The sequence below is a fragment of the Vombatus ursinus genome, unplaced genomic scaffold (genome assembly GCF_900497805.2).
Source record: "Vombatus ursinus unplaced genomic scaffold, bare-nosed wombat genome assembly UNPS02014768.1, whole genome shotgun sequence".
Lineage (NCBI taxonomy): Eukaryota > Metazoa > Chordata > Mammalia > Diprotodontia > Vombatidae > Vombatus > Vombatus ursinus.
The window spans coordinates 11,140,820-11,164,830 of NW_020954546.1; the positions used below are offsets into that span (position 1 = coordinate 11,140,820).

Consider the following 24,011-nt stretch of genomic DNA (forward strand, 5'->3'; position numbering starts at 1 on the left):
AGAAGAAAGGGGGAGAGGAGAAGAGAGGAAAGGAGAAGTGAGGAGAGAAAATGAGAGGAGAAGAAAGGGGAGAAGAGGAAAGAAGAAAAGAGGAGAAGAGAAAAAGGGGAGGGGGAGGGGGGAGGAACAAAGGAAAAAGGAAATGATACCTTTGTGATATTGATCAACCTAGGGGAGCAGGCAGCATGGTGGGTAGGTTCTTGAAACAGGCAGACTCTTTGTAAGGGTGTTGTGTTATTCCTAAAGTGAATGCTGTATACGGGGAGTCACCTCACTTTGCTCCAGGAGCCGCCAGCACCCATTGCAGATGCTGCTGGCTGAGAATTATCAGGGAATGCCGTGGAACACAGTGCGATCTGGTCATATGATGAGAGTCCTAGTGGCCCACCTTGGGGCCATTCTCCAAACAGGCCCCAGCAGATCTGGGTGTGAAGTCTGCTAAATGAGGCTCTTTGTTACCATTGAGGCTATGTCTCCCTCCTGGCACACCCTGCAGGAACTCAAAGGAAAGAAAGCCCTTCTCCATCTTGGTGACAGAACTGACTGAGAAACAACCCTTTGAGAGAGGGGCTGGTGTTTGTCCTCAGATGCAGCGAGGGGGGGGGGGGGGCGTCGTTTGGGGGCAGCCCCTGCTCAGTCAGGTATGGCTTCATTGTTTTGAAAGTCACCTGTGCCCATGATTAGATAGTACCTGTACAAAAACCTGGCCATTGAGTGAATCTGCCGTGTGACATAGAACCACGTCTGGGCAGTGATTTTCCAAGTAATTCTCTTTTGGTCTGAGATAGTTAATACTTCCCTGGAAGCAAAGATCTCGAGCTAGAAGAGGAGACCTCGGAGACCCCCGGTCCAGCTCTCATGTGACAGATGAGGAAACTGAGGTCCAGAAAGAGATGTGCCCCAGGTTCCATAGGCAGTGAGCATCCCCGGGGGGATTGGAACCCAGGCCCCCAGCTCCGCAGTCAGTGTGCACCAACATGCTGCCTCTGTTTAGATTAGATCTGTACCTCATTGAAAGGTGGCTGAAGCGTGGGGAGAGCCCTGCCCTTGGAGTCCAGAAGACCTGGGGTCAGAACTGACTGACGTCCTGGCAGCAAGGCCCCAGCTCATTCTCTAAGGCTGGGTTGCAGAGAGAAGGTGCCAGACTGTGTTGGTAGAGGGCATTCTCTTGGTATTCCTTGTAGCAATAAAACACAGGGCCTGTCCCCCTCCCTGTACTCTGTTTCGTTAGGACAATAATGTCATTTTTTTCCGAAGGGGAAATTGAATGTACAAAGTGCCTTTTAAATAAAACATAGACCCTCTTAAGGACCTCTCATAGCACTTTTTCCCTCTCTTCCCATTGAGAAATGCCTGGTTTTATCAGTCCTCATTTTATCAGTCCTCCCATCAAGTTTCCATCCACCCTTTGCCACAGAGGTACCTCTCTCTGGTTGCCCCAAAACAGGGGTTCTTAGAGATAACTGTTTCAGTGTAATGGGTTGCCTTTGTAATCCCAGATATTATTTTATTTTATACATTTAAAAACGTGATGCTGAGAAGGAGTCCACAGGCTTCCTCAGACATGATCCATGTCACCAGAAAGGGGAAGAGCCCATAATCTGGGACACACAAATAGAATACGGTGGATGGTGAGAGCCCTGCAGCCCTCCATGGCATCCTGGACTCGGGGTTCTTTGGCATCGGAACGTTCCCGGGGTCCATTTTCCATGACCTTTCCTGCTTGCTCCTTCTCTAATGTCTTTGTTCCATCTGGACCACAAGAGCTCCCTGGAGCCCTGGGGCCCATGAAAACGGCTGCAGCCCTGGAGTCGTCAGCACCCGCTGGTTAGCGTTTCTGGCTTGGCCACGACCCCCCACCCCCCGCTGTGCGTTCACTTTAAATGGTGTTCTGAAGAGCGATTGTTTCTGAGTGCCTGTTGTAAGGCGCTCATGGTCTCTGAGGAGTCAATGTTCTGTTGCATCTGTCCATGCTTATCAAAAAATGTGGGCTTGACTGTGCTCCCTCCAACCCAAAAATAGGCATCAGGAACAGGGCTGTGTGTACCCACATCTGTTAATGAATAAATTACCTCCCCATCAGAGCAGGCAAAGCACCAGGTGCTGTATGCTCTTTAGGCAGCATTTTATAGACACTGAGGCACACCCGATGAAAATCCATGTTGGGGCTGTGCAACACGGAAATGTCGCGGCCCCATTCTCCTCCGTCTGCAGTCTAGGGGAAGGGTCGTGTGAAAAAGGCAGGCCGGTGAATTTACGGAGGAGACTCACCTCTTGTCCTCTGGTGCCTTGGCCTCAGGAGGATCCAGGGAGCAGCTCATCAGGTTTGGATGGCGAGAAATAGAAGAAATTTATAGCTGCTCTGGTGGTCTGGTCCGATTTCTTTAAGCTGGCACCAGGGACAGAATTAGAAGGAACCTGAACCAGTCCAGGGTGGTTTATTAGCCAGGCAGCCACAATTTTGACCTTGCTGTGGGTTAAAGGACACAGACCTGCAAAGAAATCTGTTTATCATGTAGGGAATTCATGCCATACCTGACAGCATACAGTGAGCAAGATGGATGGGCTGCCAGATTGGTCCCTCGCATGGGTGAATCAGGGCAAATTTACAGTACAATTCCTTTGCTGCTGCTGATACAAAAATAACATTTGCTGGGTTTTATATTCAGTTGTATGATGACCCAGGGGTGAGCAGAGAAAAGAAATCAGATTTGTAGGATTCATATTGCCCTAAAGATTTATGTGGACCATACCTAGCTTTTATATCTGTCTCCTTTACATCTTTCATAACCAGTTTTTTTTAAAAATCCAATTACCCAGGTTGAGGGGATGGCTTTATGTGACTGTCGGGCAACTTTTCTGTAGCGAGGATACAATACAATAAAAGTATTTATCATTTTAAATACCTCTATTTTATTTTGGTTGTGCTCTGTCTCGGGGGTTACTTAGACACTGAGTGTGGTAGTGTTCGGGAGATGGTTAACATGCTATTGTGTCCCAGAATAGATCAGCCCCACAGTCTGGTTTCATTCTGCCTGGGAGAATATTCTCTGGCCCCTTGGAGATGAAAGGAGCACTGAGAATGTTGGCATGTTCTCTCTTCCCCTTAATCAGTCACCAGGGACTGACTGAGCATCTGCCTGTTCCTGAATTTTCAGTGTGCCAGGCACTGGACAAACCAAAATGAAGACAAGGCAGTCCCTGACCTCAGGGAGCTTCCAGTCTGACAGAAGGTTGAATGTGATGTGAAGGGGACCAACACGGGGCAGCGGAAAGAGTACTAGGTGGAGAGGTGGATGTCACCTTCTCCCTGTGCTACTCACTGCGTGTGTTAACAACCCCCTCGTCTGATAGACAAGGAAGCCGAGGCCCAGGGAAGTGGAGTGTCTGAGATTTCACAGGTAGTCTGTGTCAGTGGTAGGATCTGAACACAGGACCCTGACTCCGCCTAACCCTGGAGGTGTCACTTGGAGGACCAAAGGATTTTAGCAGGTGAAGATAAATGGATGTATTCTGGACCCTGGGGAGAGCCCACATAAATGCTTGGAGATGAAAAAGTGCAGGACGAGATCAGGGAGCAGCCAGGGGGCCAATTTGGCTGGAAATTAAAGTGTGTGAAAAGCAGACTAAAATAAAGCTGGCAGTAGATGTGCGGGACCATCTACACTGGGTGAGGGAATGGCTAGTTTGTCCTGTAGACTATAGGGAATGATTGTCAAGCAGGGTCATCGACGTGGTCAGCCTCGCACTTTAGGACTGTTGCTTTGCCATCAAAGGATAAATTGGAAAGGAGACTGGCTGGAGAAAGAGAGGTAATGAAGGAATGAGATGGTCCTCAGCTGGGCTGGTAGCAGTGGGGAATGGGGAGGAGGAGAGGGGAGTGGGAATACACAGGCCATGGCAGCTGATTGGATAGGGCCATGGTGAATTAGAGGAAAGAATCAAAAATGACACAGGTCTTGGGCCTGGGTGAGGCAGAAGACGAAGGTGGTGGAAACTGGGAGAAAGGGCCAGCCTGAGCAGGGCGATGATAAGGATTCCATTTTGGATGTGTTGTGTTTGAGATGTGAACAGAGGACTTTGAGGTTGAGGGGCCGGGCTGAAGTTGAGAGGCGCTATGAATTGAAGTCATGGGGGTGGATGAAATTACCAAGGCGGGAGGAGGGGTGTCAAGGCAAAAGAGCAGGCCAGAGAAGAGCTTTGGGAGAGTGGAAAGAGGATGGCCAAATGAGGGAGCTGGGACCAGCCTTCCGTTTTATTCATTCAGCAAGTCCACACTGGCCACTTAGCCTGACTAAGGCTGCAGCGGAACTCTTCCAGCTAGCCTCAGAAGCCAGCCAGACCGATCCACCATTTGTTGATGACAAAACCAAGGCCCAATCCCAGACTCACTCTTCATTCGGAAATTAGGGGAAGTGAAAGTCCTGGGCGATTTAGCTACCCCCAAACCTAACTCGAACCTCTGGACTTTGACGGTGGAGGGGGCTCTGTGTGCAAGCGTGTGTGTGTGTGTGTGTGTGTGTGTGTGTGTTTACACAAGCACGTGCATGCTGCCAACCCACATGGGGAAAAGGAAGCCAGAGCAAAATGTAGACCAGCAAGAGAATCCTCTTGTTTTCTTGAGGGTTTATGCACTAGGCCCTCAAGCTGTGATGAGTTGCAGGGGGAATATCAGAAATGAGACTCACTGCTCAAAATTCTGCCTGCCTAGAAAGTAGCCGTTGACACGTTTTCCTAAAGAACTCATTTGTTTGGCTTCCAAATAACCAGGAGCCCTTGCATTTTCTGGAGTTCCTGAAATCTCTATTGGAAGGGCCTCTCTGCACCTGCCTGGGAAGCCCTTGCCTGCTTATTGCATGAGCAAGGATTTCTTTGCAATCGGGCATCAGCTGTTGATGGCCTGGTTGACATCCTGAACATCTCTCTGTCACGTAAAGCAGCCGCTGCCTGCCCTGGTCATATGAGTTTATTTAAAACCCAACATGTGATCCAGGGCTTCAGAACATTTGCAGAGAGGAAAACCATAGATAAAGGACCAGGGGGCATAGTGTAATGGAAACATTCAGGAACAAAGTAAGGAGTCCCTGGGCCTGGCCACAGATTTCCTTAAGCAGAGATATAGTAAGGCCAGTTCTTTATAGAGGTGGGGACTATGGGTGTGGGCTACTGCAGGCTTCTTTGGATGTGTTTGTTCATTTCAATTAGCTTTTTTCCCCTCTTTCTTGTTCTTTATTAAGGAGGGGACTTTGTAGGAGGGAAAAAGAGAAGGGTCAGTACATCCCTTGGGAAGCGTCGGTGATGCCAAAACAAAAGATAACACAATTTGATTTATTGAAATAGAACTAACTGCATAAGAGAGGTTCATGATTTCTTGTATAAGCCCCTCCTGTTCTACATTGCACATGGAAATGGTCGTTTTCTTTGGCTCTGGTTAAGTTCAAAATTTATTTTAATTGAAAAAAGGAAGAGTCAAGAACCCTAATACTTGGAGTCCCGTTTGGCATTTCAGAAGCCCAATAGAAAGAGCGCTTTCTGCCTCCAGCCAAGGCACCTAGTGCAGCCAAAGCCACAGGCTTCCAAGTCAGGGGCCTGGGCTCATGACCCAGCTCTACCACTTAGTGCCCACTCGAGTCCCTTCAAACCCTCAAAACTCAGTTTCCCTCTCTGTAAAATGAGGGGACTGGGCCAGTGACTGATGCGGACCCTTCCGTCTCTGATCGCCAGAAGGAACGATTTACCTCCACCTAGTATTAGCTGACCTCACTCTGCACTAGAGAAAATTGCAAGAATAATAATTCATGATTATATGATTAGCGAATCCAGGAAAACATTACTGAGATCTGTTGAACTCTTCTGTCGCTGTTATTTTTATATACTGAAAGGAAAGGATTATTCTAATCAGTCAGAAAAATACGATACCCCGTTTGCAAAGGAAGCGTCTTTTTGGCGAGATAATCCTTTTAGAGTCCATATTAGACTCTGAGCACATGTATTTTGTAGTTGGGTGTTTAATTATTATTTATAAGATAAGTAAAGTCAATGCAGACTTGGAGAGAGAATTATTCTAAACCAGGGCTCTGCATGTTTCCATTGCAGACAGCACTCCAAAGACCTCGGCCAGTTGCAGCCCAGCCCCGGAATCCCCAATGAGCTCCAGTGAATCGGTGAAGAGTTTAACAGAGCTGGTACAGCAGCCGTGCCCTGCCATCGAAACAAGCAAGGACGGAAAAGTCCCCGAGCCCGGGGACCCTCCCATCTCCGACTCCCAGCCGACGACGCCTCTGCCACTCTCGGGACACTCGGCCCTCAGCATCCAAGAGCTGGTCGCCATGTCACCCGAGCTAGACACGTACGGCATCACCAAGAGGGTCAAAGAGGTGCTCACAGACAATAACCTTGGTAAATATTGTCCTTCATTACCGGGGGTGAGACGCAGGGGTGGCTCCTTGGGTTGGTCCTGTCCTGGGCCCTGGAAGTGCTGAGACACAAAGGGAACAGCCCTTGTCTTCCAAGAGCTTACATTCTAGTGCGGCCCACCAGCAAGCAGGCCTTCTTTAAGCACCTACTGTGGGTCAGGTACAGTCCCTCCCCTCAAGGAGCACTAGGTATCCTACGAGGTATTTCTTATTTGAGTTTTAGGAGAAGAGTGTTAGGAGGAGCAGGGTCAGGCTGAGGAAAAGAGCACCACCGGCTATCGGAGTCACAGGACCTGAGTTCAAATCCCACTCTGATACTTATTCATTGTGTGATGTTGGCCAAGTTGCTTAACTTCTCAGTTTCCTCATCTGTAAAGGGAAGGCGTTGGACTCCATACCATCAGACGTCGGAGCCTACCTGTCCCTGAACCGCTCTGGGCCTCGTTTCCTCGTCTGTCAGATGGTACGATGGCCAGTGAGGTCCCTTGCAGCCCCAGGTCGTGATCAAGGCTCGTGATCAAGTACAGACTATTAAATGGGAGTGAAATCTCTTCCCTGATTTTTGTGCTTGGGCCCAGATCACTGCTGGTCACCTTTTCCTGTTTAAGCTGTTTTTGTTTTTAGCCGTTGAGGTGCCATTCCATGGTTTTTGTTTCCTGTGGTGTGACTAACAAACCCCAAAAGCAGAAAACCAAGGAGATGCGCCCCAAACTGCTCTGGGCATGGAACAGGTTTAAGCGTTCCCACCGTCAGGCATTTGGCCCGCGACACCGCAGCCGCATGGTCGGGGACGGCCAATATTCCATGACCAGGTGGGGAAGCGGGCAATTTGAGGGCCATCTTGGCCACCTGACCTGGTGCTGGCCAATCAGAAGGAAGAATGGCTGCTGTGGTCATTTGGAAGACCGACGTGGGCCAAGCATCTGTCTGCCCCTGTGCCTCCTCGGACTCCACTTTGGCAAAATCAGTTTGGGCGCTCTCTCCACCAGTGACGGAGGCGGTTGTCCTCGGGACACGGTGTCTGAACTGAGTGCTCTCCTGGACATTTCTCAGACATAAAAGTCTCCAGCACCAGCGCCCTGTTTCCACAGTGGCAGGATGCACATTGGGGCAAGTCGCTGGGCTGCTGGACATTTGTCCGGGAATCCTTGGGACGGGCCAGATTTCTTCCTTTTTTGGTTTTTTCCATCGGAAATAGGAGAGGAAGGAACAGTCATGATGTTGAGTCCCTACAAACTCTGCCTAAGTTTCTTAGCAGCAGAGGGGCCATTGCCAGTCTGCTTTGAAGAGACGTTCTCTCTTCCCTGGTACTGGACAAAGCTTTCTGTGTCATGGACAGGAAAGGATAACATCAGTTGTGAAAACCTTTGCAACAAGAAACACCATCAGCTCATAAAATGCTGGTCTTTGAAGCCTATTGGTGATCACAGATTTAGAGTTGGGAGGGAGCTGGGTGGTCTCCTGGTCTGACTCTCAGGGGTTTGCCCATGGTCAGTCACACAAGTGCTAAGTGTCTTGGGTGGATTTGAACCCAGGCCTCCAAATTCATTGCCATTTTCATCGTACCACATTGTCTGTTGCCAATTATTAAAATGCGTAAAGGTTCCCAAGAGCCCAACGGTTTTAATTTTAGGGTCTTAGTCACAAAACCCTAGAGTCTATAGGCCTGACAAGATTTAAAGTTGTGATGAGTTGTTTCCCTGTGAGAAATGTTTGTCTTTTCATTTGACACAAGACACATAGTGGATAAAGTAGGCTTGGAGTCAGGAAGGCCTGGGTTCACATCCCACCTCTAATACTAGCTGGGTCACCTTGGGTAAGTCACATCCCTCCTGTGGGCCTCAGTTTCCTCACCTCTAAAATGAGAATGTTGGACATGATGATTTCTTGGACCCCTTCTAGCTATAAGATCTGTGGCCCTCCCTTGGCGTTCCCCCACTTAGATTGCCATTCGGCATTTTCTTCAGCTTTCACTGCTGGGATGTAATCCCTGGTGAGCACTACCTTGCCCCAGGGCATGAAATCACAGCGTCTGAGACTGCCCCTACTTCAGTCAGAAGGCTAACAGGGGAGGCATTGAAGGAAAATTGCCACAGATAAATGGGTTTTTCCAAGCAGTGGCCTTTGACCTCCAAGCTTAAGAACAAAACTTGTGAGACTCAACATGGTGACTGGCCTGTCCCTCGAGGATGACGGCTTCCCCTTCTCTGCACTGCACCATGAAGGACGTGAATCAACCAAGACTCGTTGTAGGCCTCTTCCTTCCTGGACCAGCAAAAGCCGCTTAACTTGGAAGGAGGATGACCTTTGTCCCTTGGGACAAACACCACAGAGCAATCAGCCATCGAAGCAGCCAGGGACAGAGAGCGTGGAAATGGGCTGATTGAGACACAGGCATTCTCTGAGTCTCTTAGGAAATAAAAATAATTTCCAAAGAATAATCACTTGGGTTTGGGGGTTTTTAATGTCTGGGCGTGCCAGATATAGAGAGAGGAGCTATTTATACATCATTTTCCTAGAGTGTGAGGGTCTTTCCAAGGGATAGGGTTTGGAGCAGTCTCCTGTTGAAAGAGGTGGGCAGCTGCTCTCGGTTCCCTGGGCCTGCGGGGCTGGAGGGGGAAGAATCCCAGAGAGCCACAAGCCCCGTGCAGAGCCTTTCTCTAAGAATGACCTGACCCCCCCTCCACCACCAGCAGATCCCGTCCTGCATCAACGACAAGTCTCCCTCTCCGTAGGCCGTACGTGTTAGAGGTTTACATTCCCCAGTAGGGCAGTCCGGATCATAACGGGTTCTCATTTAAACAGCTGTCAATGGGCACATTTCTAACCTGCAGCTGAGGAACCATCAGACTGCCTTTGAACATTCTTTCCTTGTTGTGGTCTTGAAGAGCCAGATACCCCACTGGCCGGCAAGGAGGAAGAGGCAGGTTTGCCAGGGCTCTGGGCCGAAAAGAGCCTCCAAAAAGAAAGTGTGGATCCGTGAAACGAGAGCCCTGTGTCTCTAAGAAGCCCCCCTGCCGGTGCCGGAGGGGCACGCCAGAGACAAATGATGGCCTGCTCCCACCTTTGTTTTTAAATCATCGAATCAAAACTACATTCCTTCTTTTCTAACCTTTGGTCTCCTGAAGTTCACTGTTTGACTTTCCCAAGAATCCTACCTGGAAGCCAGTAGGGAGCGCACAGATCTCAGAAGCCTTCTCATTTTTGTTGAAAGGGAGAGATCTTCCCAAAGCGTTTGCTGATGTATCTCTGAGCTGGAGTTAAGACAGTGTGTGGAAGGAGATTGGTCGGGGGTGTTGGTTAGAGCTACTTCTGAAATCCAGTCAGTCAGCACGGATTTGTTAAGCACCTACTCTGGGCTGTGACACTGAACTGGGCTCTAGGGAGATAAGGTGGGGGCGGGAGGGGCGGGAATCTGTGACTATGTTAGTATATCCAAAATATAAATAATCATGAGAACCCTGTAATTGATCCGTCAGTCAGCAAGCATTTATTAAGCACCTACTATGTGCCAGGCAGCATGTTAAATGCTGAGGATACAAAGACCAAAAAATGAAGCCATCTTTGCCCGCAGGGAGCTTGCATTCTATGTATGGCACAGCATGTACATATGTCAACATATACAGCATGAAAACAAGGTATTCTAATGTCCATGTTTAATTTAATCTAAAGACTGAAATTATTTTTTGAAGTAACCAGGAAAGTTGAAGATTTACACTCTCTCTGCTCATTCTTGGTCTGTGTCAGTGATTCTGGGGCCTAATTAACAACATTTTCATTAAAGTTTTTCCTTACCACCGCCATTTTGAGGGATCATGGGCATTTAGGGTGTGTGTTGCACGTTGGACCCAACAGTGATGGTTTGGTTTGCTTCCTTCTCAGGTCAGCGTCTGTTTGGGGAGACAATCTTGGGGCTCACCCAGGGCTCCGTCTCTGACCTTCTTGCTCGCCCCAAGCCCTGGCATAAATTGAGTTTGAAGGGAAGAGAGCCCTTTGTCCGGATGCAGCTGTGGTTGAATGATCCCAACAATGTGGAAAAGTTGATGGACATGAAGCGGATGGAGAAGAAAGGTGAGTGTCTACCCTGCAAGTGGCTTTCTTATTTCCAGGTGGACCGTTTCTTCTCAGTCCTCAAGTCTTATAAATTCGAATTGAAGAGACAATGGCCCACAGGTCGAATGCAACGCACAGCAGATTCTGTGACGGCGTTCATTCAGTCAGTTGGCTATTGTCCTTCAGACTCGAAGAGGACCAAAATGACATCACACTGCCAGGGTCAAGGTTCAGTGTGTCCAGCTGTGGCTGATCAGACCAGTCGGAGCTCGGGAAGCTCTCCTGCGGGTCGGGCACGTCCCTTTGGCTACCAAAGGTCAGGGGGCCCGTTGGCGCCGTCTCGGCCTGAGGCTTAGCCGGTACCTCCTTTTGCAGGCCTGTTCCCTAAGTGACCCCTCCCCCCCCACCAGCCAGCGATGTCGACCAGGGCCGTTCAGCCTGTCTGGAGGAGGAATGGAACAGGCCGGAGCCCCGTAGGCGGCAGGGTCTTTTTTTTTTTCCCAATCTCATCCACAGCTGAGGTTTATTCATTATTCTGCACTGTGTAGGTTACAGAACAGAAGTAATAGCAGGAACAGTGAAGATGGCAAAATAATTGCCAATGGTTCCAGCATACCAAGCGTTGCCCTGAAAAACAAGGCCAATTTTCTCCTAACAACTCCATGAAGTTCATAATTTTTAAAAATTTTTGGCAGGCCTATGATTTAGTCAGCAAACATTTATTAAGGGTGCCATGACTTCATTAGCAAAGGGAGTTTCCAGGGAGAGCGTCCCTCTGCCAGCGAAGGGGGCACCTTCCCTCCAGCTCAGGTCCCAGAGAGCTGCTCGGCTGGCCCTGGAGCCCCAGGCTTTCCGGCTCTGGGGAAAGCTTCCTCCTGGCTGCTCTGAGCAAGCATCGTTAAGCCGACAAAACCAGAGCTCAGAGGCGAGGTGACTTCCCCAGTCTTGGGACGAGTAAATGGGAAAACCAGGCCTTGAGCCCAGTTCTTTGGGCCCTGAGTCCTGTGTTCTTCCCACTAATAATAACTAACATTTACATCGTGCTTCCTGTGTGCCCAGCACAGTGCTAAACACCTGACAGACATTATCTCATCTAATCCTCCCATCAGCCCTGGGAGGGAGGTGCTGTTATTATCCTCTTTTTACAAATGAGGAAACTGAGGCAAGCAGAGGTGACATGACTTGCCCAAGGTCACACAGCCAGTAAGTGTCTGAGGCTAGATTTGAACTCCTGACTCCTGGCCCACCACCCTATCCACTGCACCACCTAGCTGCCCAACCTGCCTTGCTGGGAGGAAGGAAGCCTTGGCAGAATGAGGCTTTAAAACAGATTTCTTCTTTGCAGAGACACAAGTTCTGAGCATGGGAGCTTGCCAAGCACCCAAACCTTTTACAGTATATTTATCAGACCATCTCTTCCCCACCCCAGGGTCCTTCCCCATCCCCGTTGGTTCTCCCTCCTGCGTCATGTAAGGGTTTGCTGTCAGGGCTGTTGTGGACTGGCCGTGCCTTAGCCAACAGACTCCAATCCTTTCTCGGTGTCTTGGTCCCTTTGGCTGCCATCAGGGGAAACCTGCAGATTCCTTCTCAAAGCCATGTTTTTAAGTGAGTGACAGAGGAAACCAATAGTGTTGATGTGCTGTTATCACCATATTTTTCTACCAAGTTCACTGACCCTAAGTTCCTTCACCTCTGTCCCCTCATCTAAGGGATAAGTCTGTTCACTGAGCTTTCATCATGACCCCAAAGGATTTTTTGCTTGCCTCCTTAATACCACATTCATTCAATAGGCATTTCTGAGCACCTACTGTGCTCTAGGCTCCATGTCTGACCCTGGGAATGTAGAGACCGAGATGAAATAGTCCCCCATTCCATTGGGAGCAATAATATGTCCACACACATAGTAGAGGCATCTAGGAGCATAGCAGATAAGCCCAGAGTCAGGAAGATCTGAGTTCAAATTTTGCCTCAAGACTTAGAAGCCTTGTGCCTCTCAGCAAGTTAGTGAGCCTCCTTTCCAGCCCCAAAACTGTGGTCCTCTTATCCTATGACATATAAGTAAATGCAGGGGCAGCTATGTGGTACAATGGATAGAGCACCAGCCCTGGAGTCAGGAAGACCTGAGTTCAAATCTGGCCTCAGACTCTTGACACTTGACTAGCTGTGTGACCCTGGGCAGAAATGGGGTGAGGGGACTGACATTATCAGGGATCAGCAGAGACGTGATCTGTAGGAGGTGCCCCTTGAGGCGAACTTTGATGGAAGCTTGAGACCTCCAGAGACAAGTGATGGGAGAGGGTACTCCAGGCCTAGGAGCCCAATGAAGGAAGACAGAATGCTGTGCATGAGGACTGGAACATAGCATGTGTGAAGGGCAGTCCTGTGCCCCTAGGCCACAAGGTCTCCAGGAGACAGACTGGAAAGGACTTCAAATGTCCAACAGGGGAGTCTGCACTCTGTTCCAGGAGTCCTCAAGAACCACTGGCCCTTCTTGAGCTGGGTTGGGCGCCACCACAGTAATCTGGGTGTGAGGTAACGAGGACCTTAATCGGGGACCTGACGTAGGAAATAGAAATAACAAGCCTTGCTACCTGATTGGGGGGAGAGAAAATGAGGACTTGACAAACGTGGGTGATGAGGAGGAAGGTGGTGTCCTTGGCAGAGATGGGGGATTTTGTACATGGAATTAGTTCAGAGTCCCAAAAGTGCCATCCATAGCAGTTCCAAAATAGAGTGTAGAGAAATCTCAGATTTTAGTGCGTGGACCAGAAAACATAAGGTATTTCTATTTTTAATGTGTTCACTTGAGGAGGTATATTAAGCAGCTCCACCAGACCTGAGGAGTTTCCCTAAAGCACTGGTCCAGTCATTGCGTGGACTCCAGGCACCATCTTGTGGCAGCAAAGAGTTACTGCTTCTGCTGAGTCTAGGGCCTTCCACGAGCCAAGAAGGCAAACTCAGCCCCTTACATACTGAACGGTGCCTTGGATGCACAGGACATGAGAACGTGAATCAACCCCAATAAGTGAGCCAGGAGCCTGACCTGTTAAATAGTAACCATGATATTGAAGCATCATATGACATTTCTCAGTGTGTTCTCCATGTGGAGTTTGAAAAGGAATTGGTGCTTACAGCTAGCTCTCTATTATCCACAGTAATGGAGAGAAAGAAAGAGAGAGAGAGATAGTTGACCTAGAAGAGCAGATAATCTAAAAGGCATTTATTTCTGTTTGGCTTAGAAATGCACTATATAATGAAAGGGAGGCGGGGAGGAGCAAATTTGCCTTTCTAATGATGTTCTCCTCCGTCTGATAATGAGTTGCAGTCTTTGAAAAGATATCAGATAACAAAGAAATACAACCAAAGGTAAAAACCTCTTCGGCAGATAATCTGCCAAGAGAGTGGGCAGCAGACCCAGAGTTGAGAGCTGCCTGTATTTCTTGGGGCAGGTTTTTCTTTTCCTTTATCCTCAGCCTCCTCTTTGAACCCTCTCTTTGCCTCCCCAATGTGCCTAGATCACCAGTGCTTCCTAAGGTTTCTCTTACACCTGTGGCCTAATATAATCAAAAGTTTAGAGCTTAGAAGGACCTTTAGAAACCATTAAGTCTGATCCCTCATTTGACAGATGAGGAACCAAGGCCCAGAAGGGAGAAGTGATGCAGGTCTGCCTGGCCCCGAAGACAGCTCTCTGCCTCTCTCCCAGGGGTTAAACCTCACAGCCACCCTTGGCAGTGATGACAGTCCCCCCGTGTCCACTCTCATTCTCCAACCTCCATGTTTTCTCCTACATCAGTGATCCCAAGGGAGCCCTTGGTGGCCGCTGGAGATTCTGAGCAGAGGGTAGAGAAGACAGATAAGGCAGCGTTCAGGCTCAGCCAAAGGGGCTGCTCTCCGGCTCCATCACTCCCGAGCACCTTTTGCAAGCTGTATTCCAAACTCCTTGGCAGGAGGAATGATCACGGAGGATTCATTTGCTAACATAGGGAGATCCACTATTTGTCCAGCCTCAGAGTAGGGAAGACTGGGGTTCAGATCCTGCCTCTGACATTTACTGACAGGGCGACCCTGGGCAAGTCCCTTAAGAGTGCCCTGGGCGGTTTTCCAAGCATCTTAACTGCTGAGTGGGTAACAGTCTCTGTCTGTTAGAGGGACTTCAGTCCCCCAACAGCCAATTACCTGTAGAAATAGAAGAAAAACAGATGATATAAGACCAATGATGACCTAAAATTCATTTTCATTTTATTTTGGAGTATATTGTTGTTGTTAGTAACAATAGCGTATATTTACAGTATATGAATTACAATATTAATGTCTTCTTATGTAGTACTGTTTATCAGTTCCCATTGGAATCTTGCTTTGAACCCTCACTCCCAGCCCCATGACCTTAGGAAAACCAAAAGTCACTTAGCCACTCCAAGCCTTAGTTTCTTCATCTGTCAAGTGGGGGGAAGTGCAGCATGGTTCAGCAGAAAGAGCCCTACATCTGGAGTCAGCAGACCTGGATTCAAATCCTGGTTCTACCCCTTGAGCTGTGTGACTTTGAGCAAGTCACCTGTCGTCTCCCACTGTTCTCCTATAAGGTCGAGAGGGTCTATACCTGTCCGAAGTCTAAATGGGTAATCCCACAATGTCCTGGGGCATGAGGATCATGTGAGAGGGTGCTGATTACATTTCTGTATGAAGGTAGGCAGTCACCACCAGTTCTCTTCGTGCTGTGTTCCAGGCCTCAGCTATTTGCCCACTCTGGGACATTCCTCACCAAGGAAAAGGGAGGGCCCAGGTCACCACAGGCTGCAAACCATGTGGAGTTAGGATTAATCGAAAGTTCACCATGCAGTGTTTGTGATGGGGAGAGGAATAGGGCTGGATCCTATAGACACTGGCTGTGTAGCGGAAAGAGCTTTGGACTCACCATCAGGAGGCCAGAGCTCATGGAGAGACTCAACCGTGGGACCCCCTCGAGGCCCTCAGAGGCAGCTCTCTAAGGCAGCGAGTTAGGTGTACAGAAGCTGGGCCCTGGGCAGGTGTCTTCTTCCTCGTTTGTTCATTCTCTCACAGTAGCCGGCACATAGGAGTTGCCTAATAAGTGTCTGAGCAGCATCATTGCCCTCAAGAGCCCCTGGAAACTAAGGTGGTTTCTTTCTCCTTCAGCCTATATGAAGCGGAGGCACAGCTCGGTGAGCGACAGCCAGCCCTGTGAGCCCTCCTCGGTGGGCATCGACTACAACCAGGGCGCCAGTCCCCAACCCCAGCATCAGCTGAAGAAGCCTCGCGTGGTGTTGGCACCGGAAGAGAAGGAAGCACTCAAGCGAGCCTATCAGCAAAAGCCATACCCATCACCAAAAACCATTGAAGAACTCGCCACCCAGCTCAACCTGAAAACCAGCACCGTGATCAACTGGTTCCATAACTACAGGTAGGAGCCTGCTAGCAGCCGAGTGACGGGGGAGGGGGCTGCCTGCCGGGGACCGCAGGGTGCAGGTCCACCTCCTGCCTCAGGCCGTGGGTGAGTCCCTGCACCTCGCTGAGCCTCTGAACCATTGACCTGGTGCACAGCCCAGCCCCGTGGGGAGATGAAGAGGGAGCAGGCCCACACCTGTGACACACTTAGGGCACCACGCAGGCCCACACCTGGCTATCGAGGAGTAAGCTGTCTGGCTGTAGAGGAGCTTAACATGGTACATTTCTGAGGGGTCGTTCTGACCAGGACACAGTGTGATACTGCAGGTAGACTCACTCCTGGTGGGGAGGGAGGTGGAGCGGTCACCAAAGTAACCGTGTTGTTCCCCTCCACCATGAACTCTCAGCCCACCTTTCCAGCCTCCGTGGAGGTGTCTGCCCCTCTCCCTCCCCGTAGGGAGTGCTCTGCAGCCTGGTGGGCCTCGCCTTCCTAGGGTCAGCTCACTTCATTTCTAAGTCTCCTTTTTCCTCTCCTCCAGTAGATACCTGGCTCTCAGCCCTGCCCTCAGTGGGCTTTCCTTCCATCAGGATTCTCAGGTCTTTGTTCCCCACTTCAAGGCAAGAAATAGTTGTTTTCCCCATATTACAGGTGGCTGGACTGCACCGATGTGCGTCTGGCTTGTCCGGGTTACTAGGAGAAGTCTGTGTGGCCAGCGGGGGGAGGTGGCCTACCAGCCCCTCCGAGAGAGCCTCCCCAGGGGCTGGACTGTGGCCTGTCTTTGTCACTGTGGGTCACGTGGTTCAGGCTGTATTCTCTGGCCGTGGAATGGTTTATAATATCAAGCAGGTCATTGGAGAGAGAGAGAGAGAGTATGTGTGTACGCGCAAGTGTGCGTGCACACGCGCTTGCGAGCGTTTGGCCCCAGGGACCACAGCAGCCGTTGATGCTCTGTGTGTCATTTCCCAACAAGAGCACGCGGCAGACAATTCAGTGTGTCTATCCTGGCCCTTAGATCCCGTCCTCGCAGAATTCAGCACGTGCAGAATTGCCTCCATCTCTGCAGAGCTGGGCAATTAAAGAATAGCACATTTAGCTGTGTTAATGAGCTTTTTCTGGAGGAGGTGCTAATAGTCATCTACATGCACACGTGCATGCACACACACACACACGCGCACACACACACACACACACACACACACACACACACACACACACACACAGAGTCTCCATTCCCAGGCTCTTACCAAGCAGACTTCTTCTCCAGACTTTCAGGCCGCCGCCGCAGCGCTTCCCCACTGTCACTGTCCCTTGTACCACCTGCCCCCCCACCCCCAAGGACAGAGGCCGCCTAGTTCTGGGCTGCTCCTCACAGAGGTCCCCAAGTGCAGAAGCCATCCCCCTTCCTCAGAAGACTGAGCCCTTGAAGTGACTTCCTGGAGGGTCCTTCCCTTCTGTCTGAGTGAACTCACAGGCAATCATGCCTTGGACTATTTTTGTAGGGACAGAAAATGACACCTTGTGAAGGCAGGAGATGGGAGCCTTTCAGCCATTTCCGGGGTGGGACAGAGGGAGTGTAGACCGCATACCAGGAGAGGCCCTTGATCAAGGCCCAGAGGAGACCCAGAGCTGGAAGGGCCTCAGGGGCCACGTTCTAAGCCACTCATTTGACAGATGAGCAAACTGAGGCCTGTGGAGGGGAAGGGAGTTAGGATCCAGGATGATAGAGTTTTGTGTCATGGACTCCCTGGGTAGTGTCTGATGAAGCTTGTGATCCCCTTCTCAGAATCAGGTTTTTACATAATTAAAGGCAGTTCTAAACTTTAAAGGTTAGTGACATTAAATAGGTAATATTTTTTTTCCCACCCAAATTCCTAGATCCCCTGAAATCTAGCCATGGACCCTCGGGGTCAGAACCTCTGATCTAGAGCTTGAAGGAGGCCTCCGTTTACCAGTGAGGAAACTGAGGCTCAGAGGTGCAGTGACTTCCCAAGGTGGAGGCAGTGGAACGAGAAGGGACCCCAAAAGTCCAAGTCACCAGGGTCGTGTGTGCTATGGGATGCCCTCTCCTACCAGTCAGCACCCTGGGGACTGTACCAGGCAGTGTAGATATATCTCCTACGGGATATTTGCTCTCCCCCTCAAAGCCAGTTTGGAAACTTCCAAAAGACTGAGAAGGACATAGAAGACTGCCCAAAGCTCTGGGCTGCAGCTAGACACATAGACTCCCCAGGACCTCAGCCTTTCTTCTGGGTCCCAGCATCTAGCCCACAGCTCCGCTAGTCCTCCCCTTCTGAAAACTGTCCTCTGGGCGTTAACGCCCACCTGAGCTTCCCTAGGGCCTTCCTCCTCACAGCTGGGGAGCAGGCCAAAGTGGCTGGACGGAGCCTTCATAATGGGGGAAGTGGGCTAGAGCGCCGTCAGTGAGGGGCCTTCCCGTTCCAAAATTGTGGGATTCCCAGCCTTCCTCAACATCACAACACAAAGTAAAAGCTAGACGGGACCTCAGATAGCATGGAGTCCAGCCCATTTTACTGAGGAGACGGAGTGACTTCCCCAAGGTGACAGCCAGGATTTGGGCCCCAGGCCCCTCCCTGGCTGTCCTTGACAGAGGGAGCCCCGCAGGGGAATAACCCACAGCTCAGAGCCCGGTGTCTGACGTGCTGCTGTCGTTGGCTATCGCGGCTGCCCTGTGGCCAAAGCTGCTTTGTGGACGGCCAGAGCCCGGGGCTCGTCTGTCCTGGGGGATGGAGGCGGAGAGGCCGACAGACACAGGCGTGCACACACTCATGCCCTCACAAGCATCCCCACACGCGTGTGCGCACACATGCAAATACAGTCACACACACATAGCCCTTGGCCATCCCCGCCACAGCTCTCTCCCTGGGAGTCTGTCAGGTGCGAATTCGACTTGGGTTAACATGCCAATGAAGCTGCTGGGTGTGCACACACACTTGTTCAGTTACTCCAAACAGGGATCACAGACCCAGAGCTGAAAGGCGCCCCGGACCCCATCCAGGCCCACCTCCTCATTTTACAGCTGGGGAAGATGAGGTGCAGGGTGGTCACACAGGTAGAATTTGAACCTGGATCCCCCGGCTCCTAGTTCATTCCTCTTTCCCTGCACTGGGGGAGATAATAAGACGTGGTCGCTGTTAGGGAGAGCCTTCCAGAGGAGCTGAGCATCTCACTGGGAATGGCATGGTTAGCGCTGCCAGCAGCCAGTGAGGCGCAGACAGCAGTGGTCCGGGGGCTCGCCCTGGTCCTCGAGGCTTTAAGAGAGGAGAAGGGACTGGGCCAGGGTCACACAGCTGGGAGGGTCTCCCTGACCCCAAGGCCACCTCAGCCACCGCTCCATCTGCTTCGCGGGCCTTCTGTTCTCCCATTGCAATAACGTTTACTGAGAACAGGCCTCGTGCCAGGCACCCGGTCAAGGCCCCTCGAGGACTCCTGGTGGCTTTGGTCACTCTAGGGCGTTTCTGAGGGGCCTCGGTAGCTGCCCACACTCGCCCTGGGAGGGGGGCAATGCACGTGTTTGTGCCTCCATTTTACTGAAGAGGAAACTGAGGCTCATCCAGGCAGCCAGACCTGGCCAGGGCCACGCAGCCCCCAGCAGTCACCCCTGCTGTTCCCACGGCAGCTGCGGCAGCTCCAGGACCAAGTCCTGGTCTGACCACAGGTGGGGTGGGGCGTCATGGAGGAATGGAGCAATGATGATAACTGGTCCCTACTATGTGCCAGGCGCTGTGCGAAGGGCTTCACGAGTATTATCAGGCTTGATCCTCACAGCAACACTGGGAGGGATTGCTATTGTGATCCTCATTTTATAATGGAGGAAACTGAGGCAGACAGAGGTGAAAGTGACTTGCCTAGGTTCACAGGAGTACTAAGTATCTAAGGCTGGATTGGAGCTCAGTTCTTCCTGACTTCAGGCTCTGGGTTCTATCTAGTTGCTTAGAAAGAACTGGGTTTGATTTTTTTCTGTTACTCAGTAAAAGTGTGACTCCGAGACTCAGTCTCCTGATCTGTCAAATGAAGATCACAGTACTTGTGCTTCCGGCCTCCGAACGTTTTTGTGAGGGAAATCCTTTGGAGACCTTGTGGAGTGAGCCCAGAGGGAAGGCTCAGCCTGTCAGTGTGGGTTCACATTCCACCTCCGTGTGACCCTGGACAGGTCACCCTCTGGAGCTCAGAGGGCTGGGACGAGATGGCCACCGAGGCCCCGTCCAGCTCAAGATTTCAGGTTTCCTGGGCCCGTGATCCCAGGCCTCAGTTTCCCAACTGTAAATGAGGGGCTTGGGCTAGAAGGCCTCTGAGGACCCTCCCAGCTCTGACTCTAGGGCCCTTTGACCATGACGCCCCCGGTTACGAAGCCTCAGGGAGCCCCCAGATTTGTCCCCACCCGTGGCCCTGGGCCAGGCTCCCATGTCCCCCCAGCTGACTGCTGCTTGTCTTCTCTCTCCTAGGTCTCGCATCCGCAGAGAGCTCTTCATCGAAGAAATCCAAGCAGGAAGCCAGAGCCAGGCAGGGGCCAGTGACTCGCCCTCGGCGAGGAGCAGCCGGGCAGCTCACAGCTCGGAGGGGGACAGCTGCGACGGCGTGGACACGGAAGGCCCGCCCGAAGGGAAGACGAGCGCCAGCGTCCCAGAAGCGTCGGAGGAAGCCAGCAATGCAGCCACAAAGTCTCAGGGAGGGCAGGCCGAGGCGGCGGGGGAAGCGGGCGGGGAGGCCCAGCAGCTTGCCAAGTCTTCAGAGAAAACCGAGTCATTCCATTTGGGAATGGAGACCCTGGCCGAGACCGAGGACGAGGGCCGGCCCCGAGGGCCGCGTCGGAGCTCTCCGCCAGGGTCTCACAGTTCAGGAGAACCTCTGGAGGCCCCGCCAAACTCTGCTCCAGAAGAGGACGCCTCTACCTCAGCTGCCTCCGCCACGGTCCCCGCCGGGGAGAGCCCCTACAAGCCGAAAGAGAGCGCGGAGAAAAGTCCCAGTTTGCCAAGTACCAGCTCCACCCCATCCGGCCCCGGCCCCCAAAAAACCAACTCCCTTCAGGGCCTCTTCAGCTTTCCCGAGGCGGCCGGCTCCAAAAGCACGCGCGACAACACCCTGAGGAAAAAGAAAGCGGCCAACTTGAACAGCATCATCCACCGCTTGGAGAAGGCGGCCAGTCGGGAGGAGCCCGTCGAGTGGGAGTTCTGAGATGAGAGCCGGGCAGGCGGGATGGGACCTCCCTGGCTGGCTGGCGCTGGCGTTCCTTGGGTTGCGCACTTACCGCCCTGCAGGCCACAGGGCACAATCGCCATAGGCCAAGGTGCATATAGAAAACAGAAGGGGCGCCGAGCCCATTTACGTTGCGTTTTCGAGGAAGAAAACAGATGTGTAGTCAAGCCTTTTTGTACCCTCAAGTGTTTTTTTTATTGCCCTAAGTGATTTCCACAGTTTCTGGAATAACTCTTACAGCCTTTGCCTTGTGCCCTCGTCTTTCGTGTGGGCTTTTAAAAAAAAAATCAAACCCACATATTAAAAGGGGGCTTTTTATCTGCCATCTAATGGCTTCAGAGCGATAATACACTATTATCTTCTTAAACCAGGAAAAAATGGGGGGGGGGGCGGGGAAATTTTTCAGAAAAGTTTAAAAAAAAAGAAAGTTTTTGTAGCTGTCCAGTTGCCACTAAGAGATTGCACAGTCAAACCGACTCTAAACACACTAGTTTGGATTCCTAAATATTTTCAAGAAAAGAATCTTCTTGTTTGAAACTTTGAATTTAAAAAAAAAAAAAACACATTTACTCCACATATTTTTTAACAAAAGAAAAAAAAAGTCACATCAGGAAATATCTTGGTTTGTGGTAGCGGGCGGGCCGGGCGGGCGTCGTGTTTTCTGTGAGTGACGATAGAACCTTGACACGTAGTGCACATGCCTCCATAGCTTTAACTGATTCTGGGCTTTTGCAGACCAGGGTTTGTTTAATACACTCCATTTTAGGCCAAATCAGGACAAAAAAAAATCGGAATCTAGGTATTTTATAATCTGCTTTTTAACCTCTAACCGCAGAGCACGCTGATCAGACCTCATATCTGGGAGGTTTCGGAGACAAGTTAGAACCGTAGCATGTCCTTGTTGGTTTTGCTTAATTTATAGCGTCTATGTGTTTTGTTTGCCTGCGTGTATGCGTGCATGCATGTGTGTGTCGTGTGTGTGTGCATGTATGTATGTATGTGTGTGCGCACTTTGGAAAAGAAAGAGGGAAAAGAGTTGGCCAGTAACATTTCAGCATGCAGCTTGGGGGCCCTTGGTTACAATGTGAGGTGCCCGGGGGAACTGGGAAAGGGTTCCGGAACGTTCCTTGTTGATGGAGGTCTTTCCTTGTTGGAGATGGTATCAGATACCGCTCTCACTGAGCTGAAGCCTGCCTCAAGATGAAGATAGCTCCCTTGGTGTCATATTCATTTTCTCTCTCTCTCTCTCTCTCTCTCTCTCTCTCTCTCTGTCTCTCTCTCTCTTTCTCTCTCTCTCTCTTCCTCTCCTTCCTGTCTCTCTCTGTCTCTCCTCCCCCCCACAAGGTATCTCTTGCTATCACACTCACTACTGCTATCTCTCCCTCTTCCCACTACAAGCACTGATCACTATGTTGAAGTTGTGGGAAGGCTGTTAATTTTTTTTTTCCTATAGAAAAAGAGAGTGCACAGCAGTAACCATCCGGCCCCTCCTCGTCCCCCAAACAGAAACGGCCCAAACTCTTAAACCAAAATGTTCATGCTCTTGAATTTCGGTTCAGATGGTTCTGCCCTTTATCAAGTTTGCCTCTTGAAAAAAAGATTCCTTTATGCACAGTTTAGGACAGACTGAGTACAAATCAGAAGTCTAACTTGTCTCTAATTCCTCCTGTTGTCTATGTGTATATGCGTGAGAATAGAGGTGAGTGAGAGTGTGCGCGAGTGTGTGTGTGCGCGTGTGAAAGCCGTTTTCTACGTCTTGTCTTTTCTTACGTACCTGTGCACACATGAGAGTGCATTACTGCCACCTTTTTTCAATACGCTCTTTTATCAGTTTGGCTTCAACAAATTTGCTAATTTAGACTCCTTTATTGCCATATCTTTAAAACTAACAATAGATGATTTCGGTATATATATATTATTTTTTTTTTTTGCTTATTTATAGGTGCTGTATTTTATTATCTGATTGTTAGGAAGGGATGAAAGGGGGCAAATATTCTTTAGTGGGATAGACTGCCGGCAGTATTGGGTATACTTTACAAGATGTTGTTGTCATACTGTATATTACTGATCGAAAACTTTTGACCGTATTGTGTATCATTGAAACTTTGTCTTAGGTCAGCATCTTTGGATGACATTTTCATGGTGCATTCATTATTTCTTAAGTTGAGTTGATATTTCTTTTTTCGATTGCGGGGAGGGGGAGTTACAGTTTGGAAGGTATTCCCCCACTATCACGCCTCAGCGTGCTTGTGTTAATTAACTAGTAGGACTTGGACTGTAAGACATGAAACCATATTTCTTGCATGATGTTTTAGAAATTATGTATTTCATTTACAGTCTCTTAACCTGCAGCACTTAGTTTGAGTGTTCACCAATTCAGAGTCACTACACTTTTTTTAAAAAATTGCCTTTTCATGAATAAGAAGTATGCAGAAGGCTCTAGGAGGCTGGGAGACAGTAGTTTATCTCCTTATGGTCACATCAGCTCCGAGCTCAACATCTGGTTCGGTGACTGAGGTTCCTCTTGGAAGTAGAGATCAAAATTGAGACCCTGGAAGAGAAAGCAGCTGCCCATCTCACTGAGCCCCAGTGCATCAGGGAGGGAGATTTTTCTGAAATGGCCAACCCCTAGAAAAAAGACTCGTCAGGACCATGGAAAGCACCAGGAGGGCTTTGGGGAGAGACCCCCAGGAGACTCTAACAGGCAGCCAGACAAGTCTGAGGAGGAACAGTGCAGAGTTAGAAATGGACGTCTGGGTGGCAAGACTGGGATTTGCAAAGCCATCGAGTCCTGGGGGTACTGATGTGCCAACATGTTGTGCAGCCTAGGTTCTTTCTGCTTCTTCCAAGTAAATCATGATTTGGGGAGTCCTTTCTTTTGACTTGATTGTCAGACTGTCTTCTTAATCCAACTTTTTTTTTTTTGG

At 50.2% G+C, this 24,011-nt stretch overlaps 1 protein-coding gene across 9 annotated transcripts in view; it reads left to right on the top strand.

Moving 5' to 3' along the window:
- Window positions 1–24,011, top strand: part of CUX1 (cut like homeobox 1) — a 467,724-nt gene that overhangs the window by 391,269 nt on the left and 52,444 nt on the right. For 7 of the 9 annotated variants that reach the window (XM_027861836.1, XM_027861837.1, XM_027861840.1 and 4 more), the window contains 4 exons: window positions 6,097–6,399; window positions 10,299–10,487; window positions 15,621–15,885; window positions 20,334–21,451. The exons of the other annotated variants lie outside the window; for them this stretch is intronic. In XM_027861836.1, the coding sequence (XP_027717637.1) occupies window positions 6,097–6,399; window positions 10,299–10,487; window positions 15,621–15,885; window positions 20,334–21,063 (1,487 nt within the window). In that variant the 3' untranslated portion in view covers window positions 21,064–21,451. Of the gene's footprint in view, window positions 1–6,096; window positions 6,400–10,298; window positions 10,488–15,620; window positions 15,886–20,333; window positions 21,452–24,011 lie in introns of those variants that run through there. 9 annotated transcript variants of the gene reach the window in all.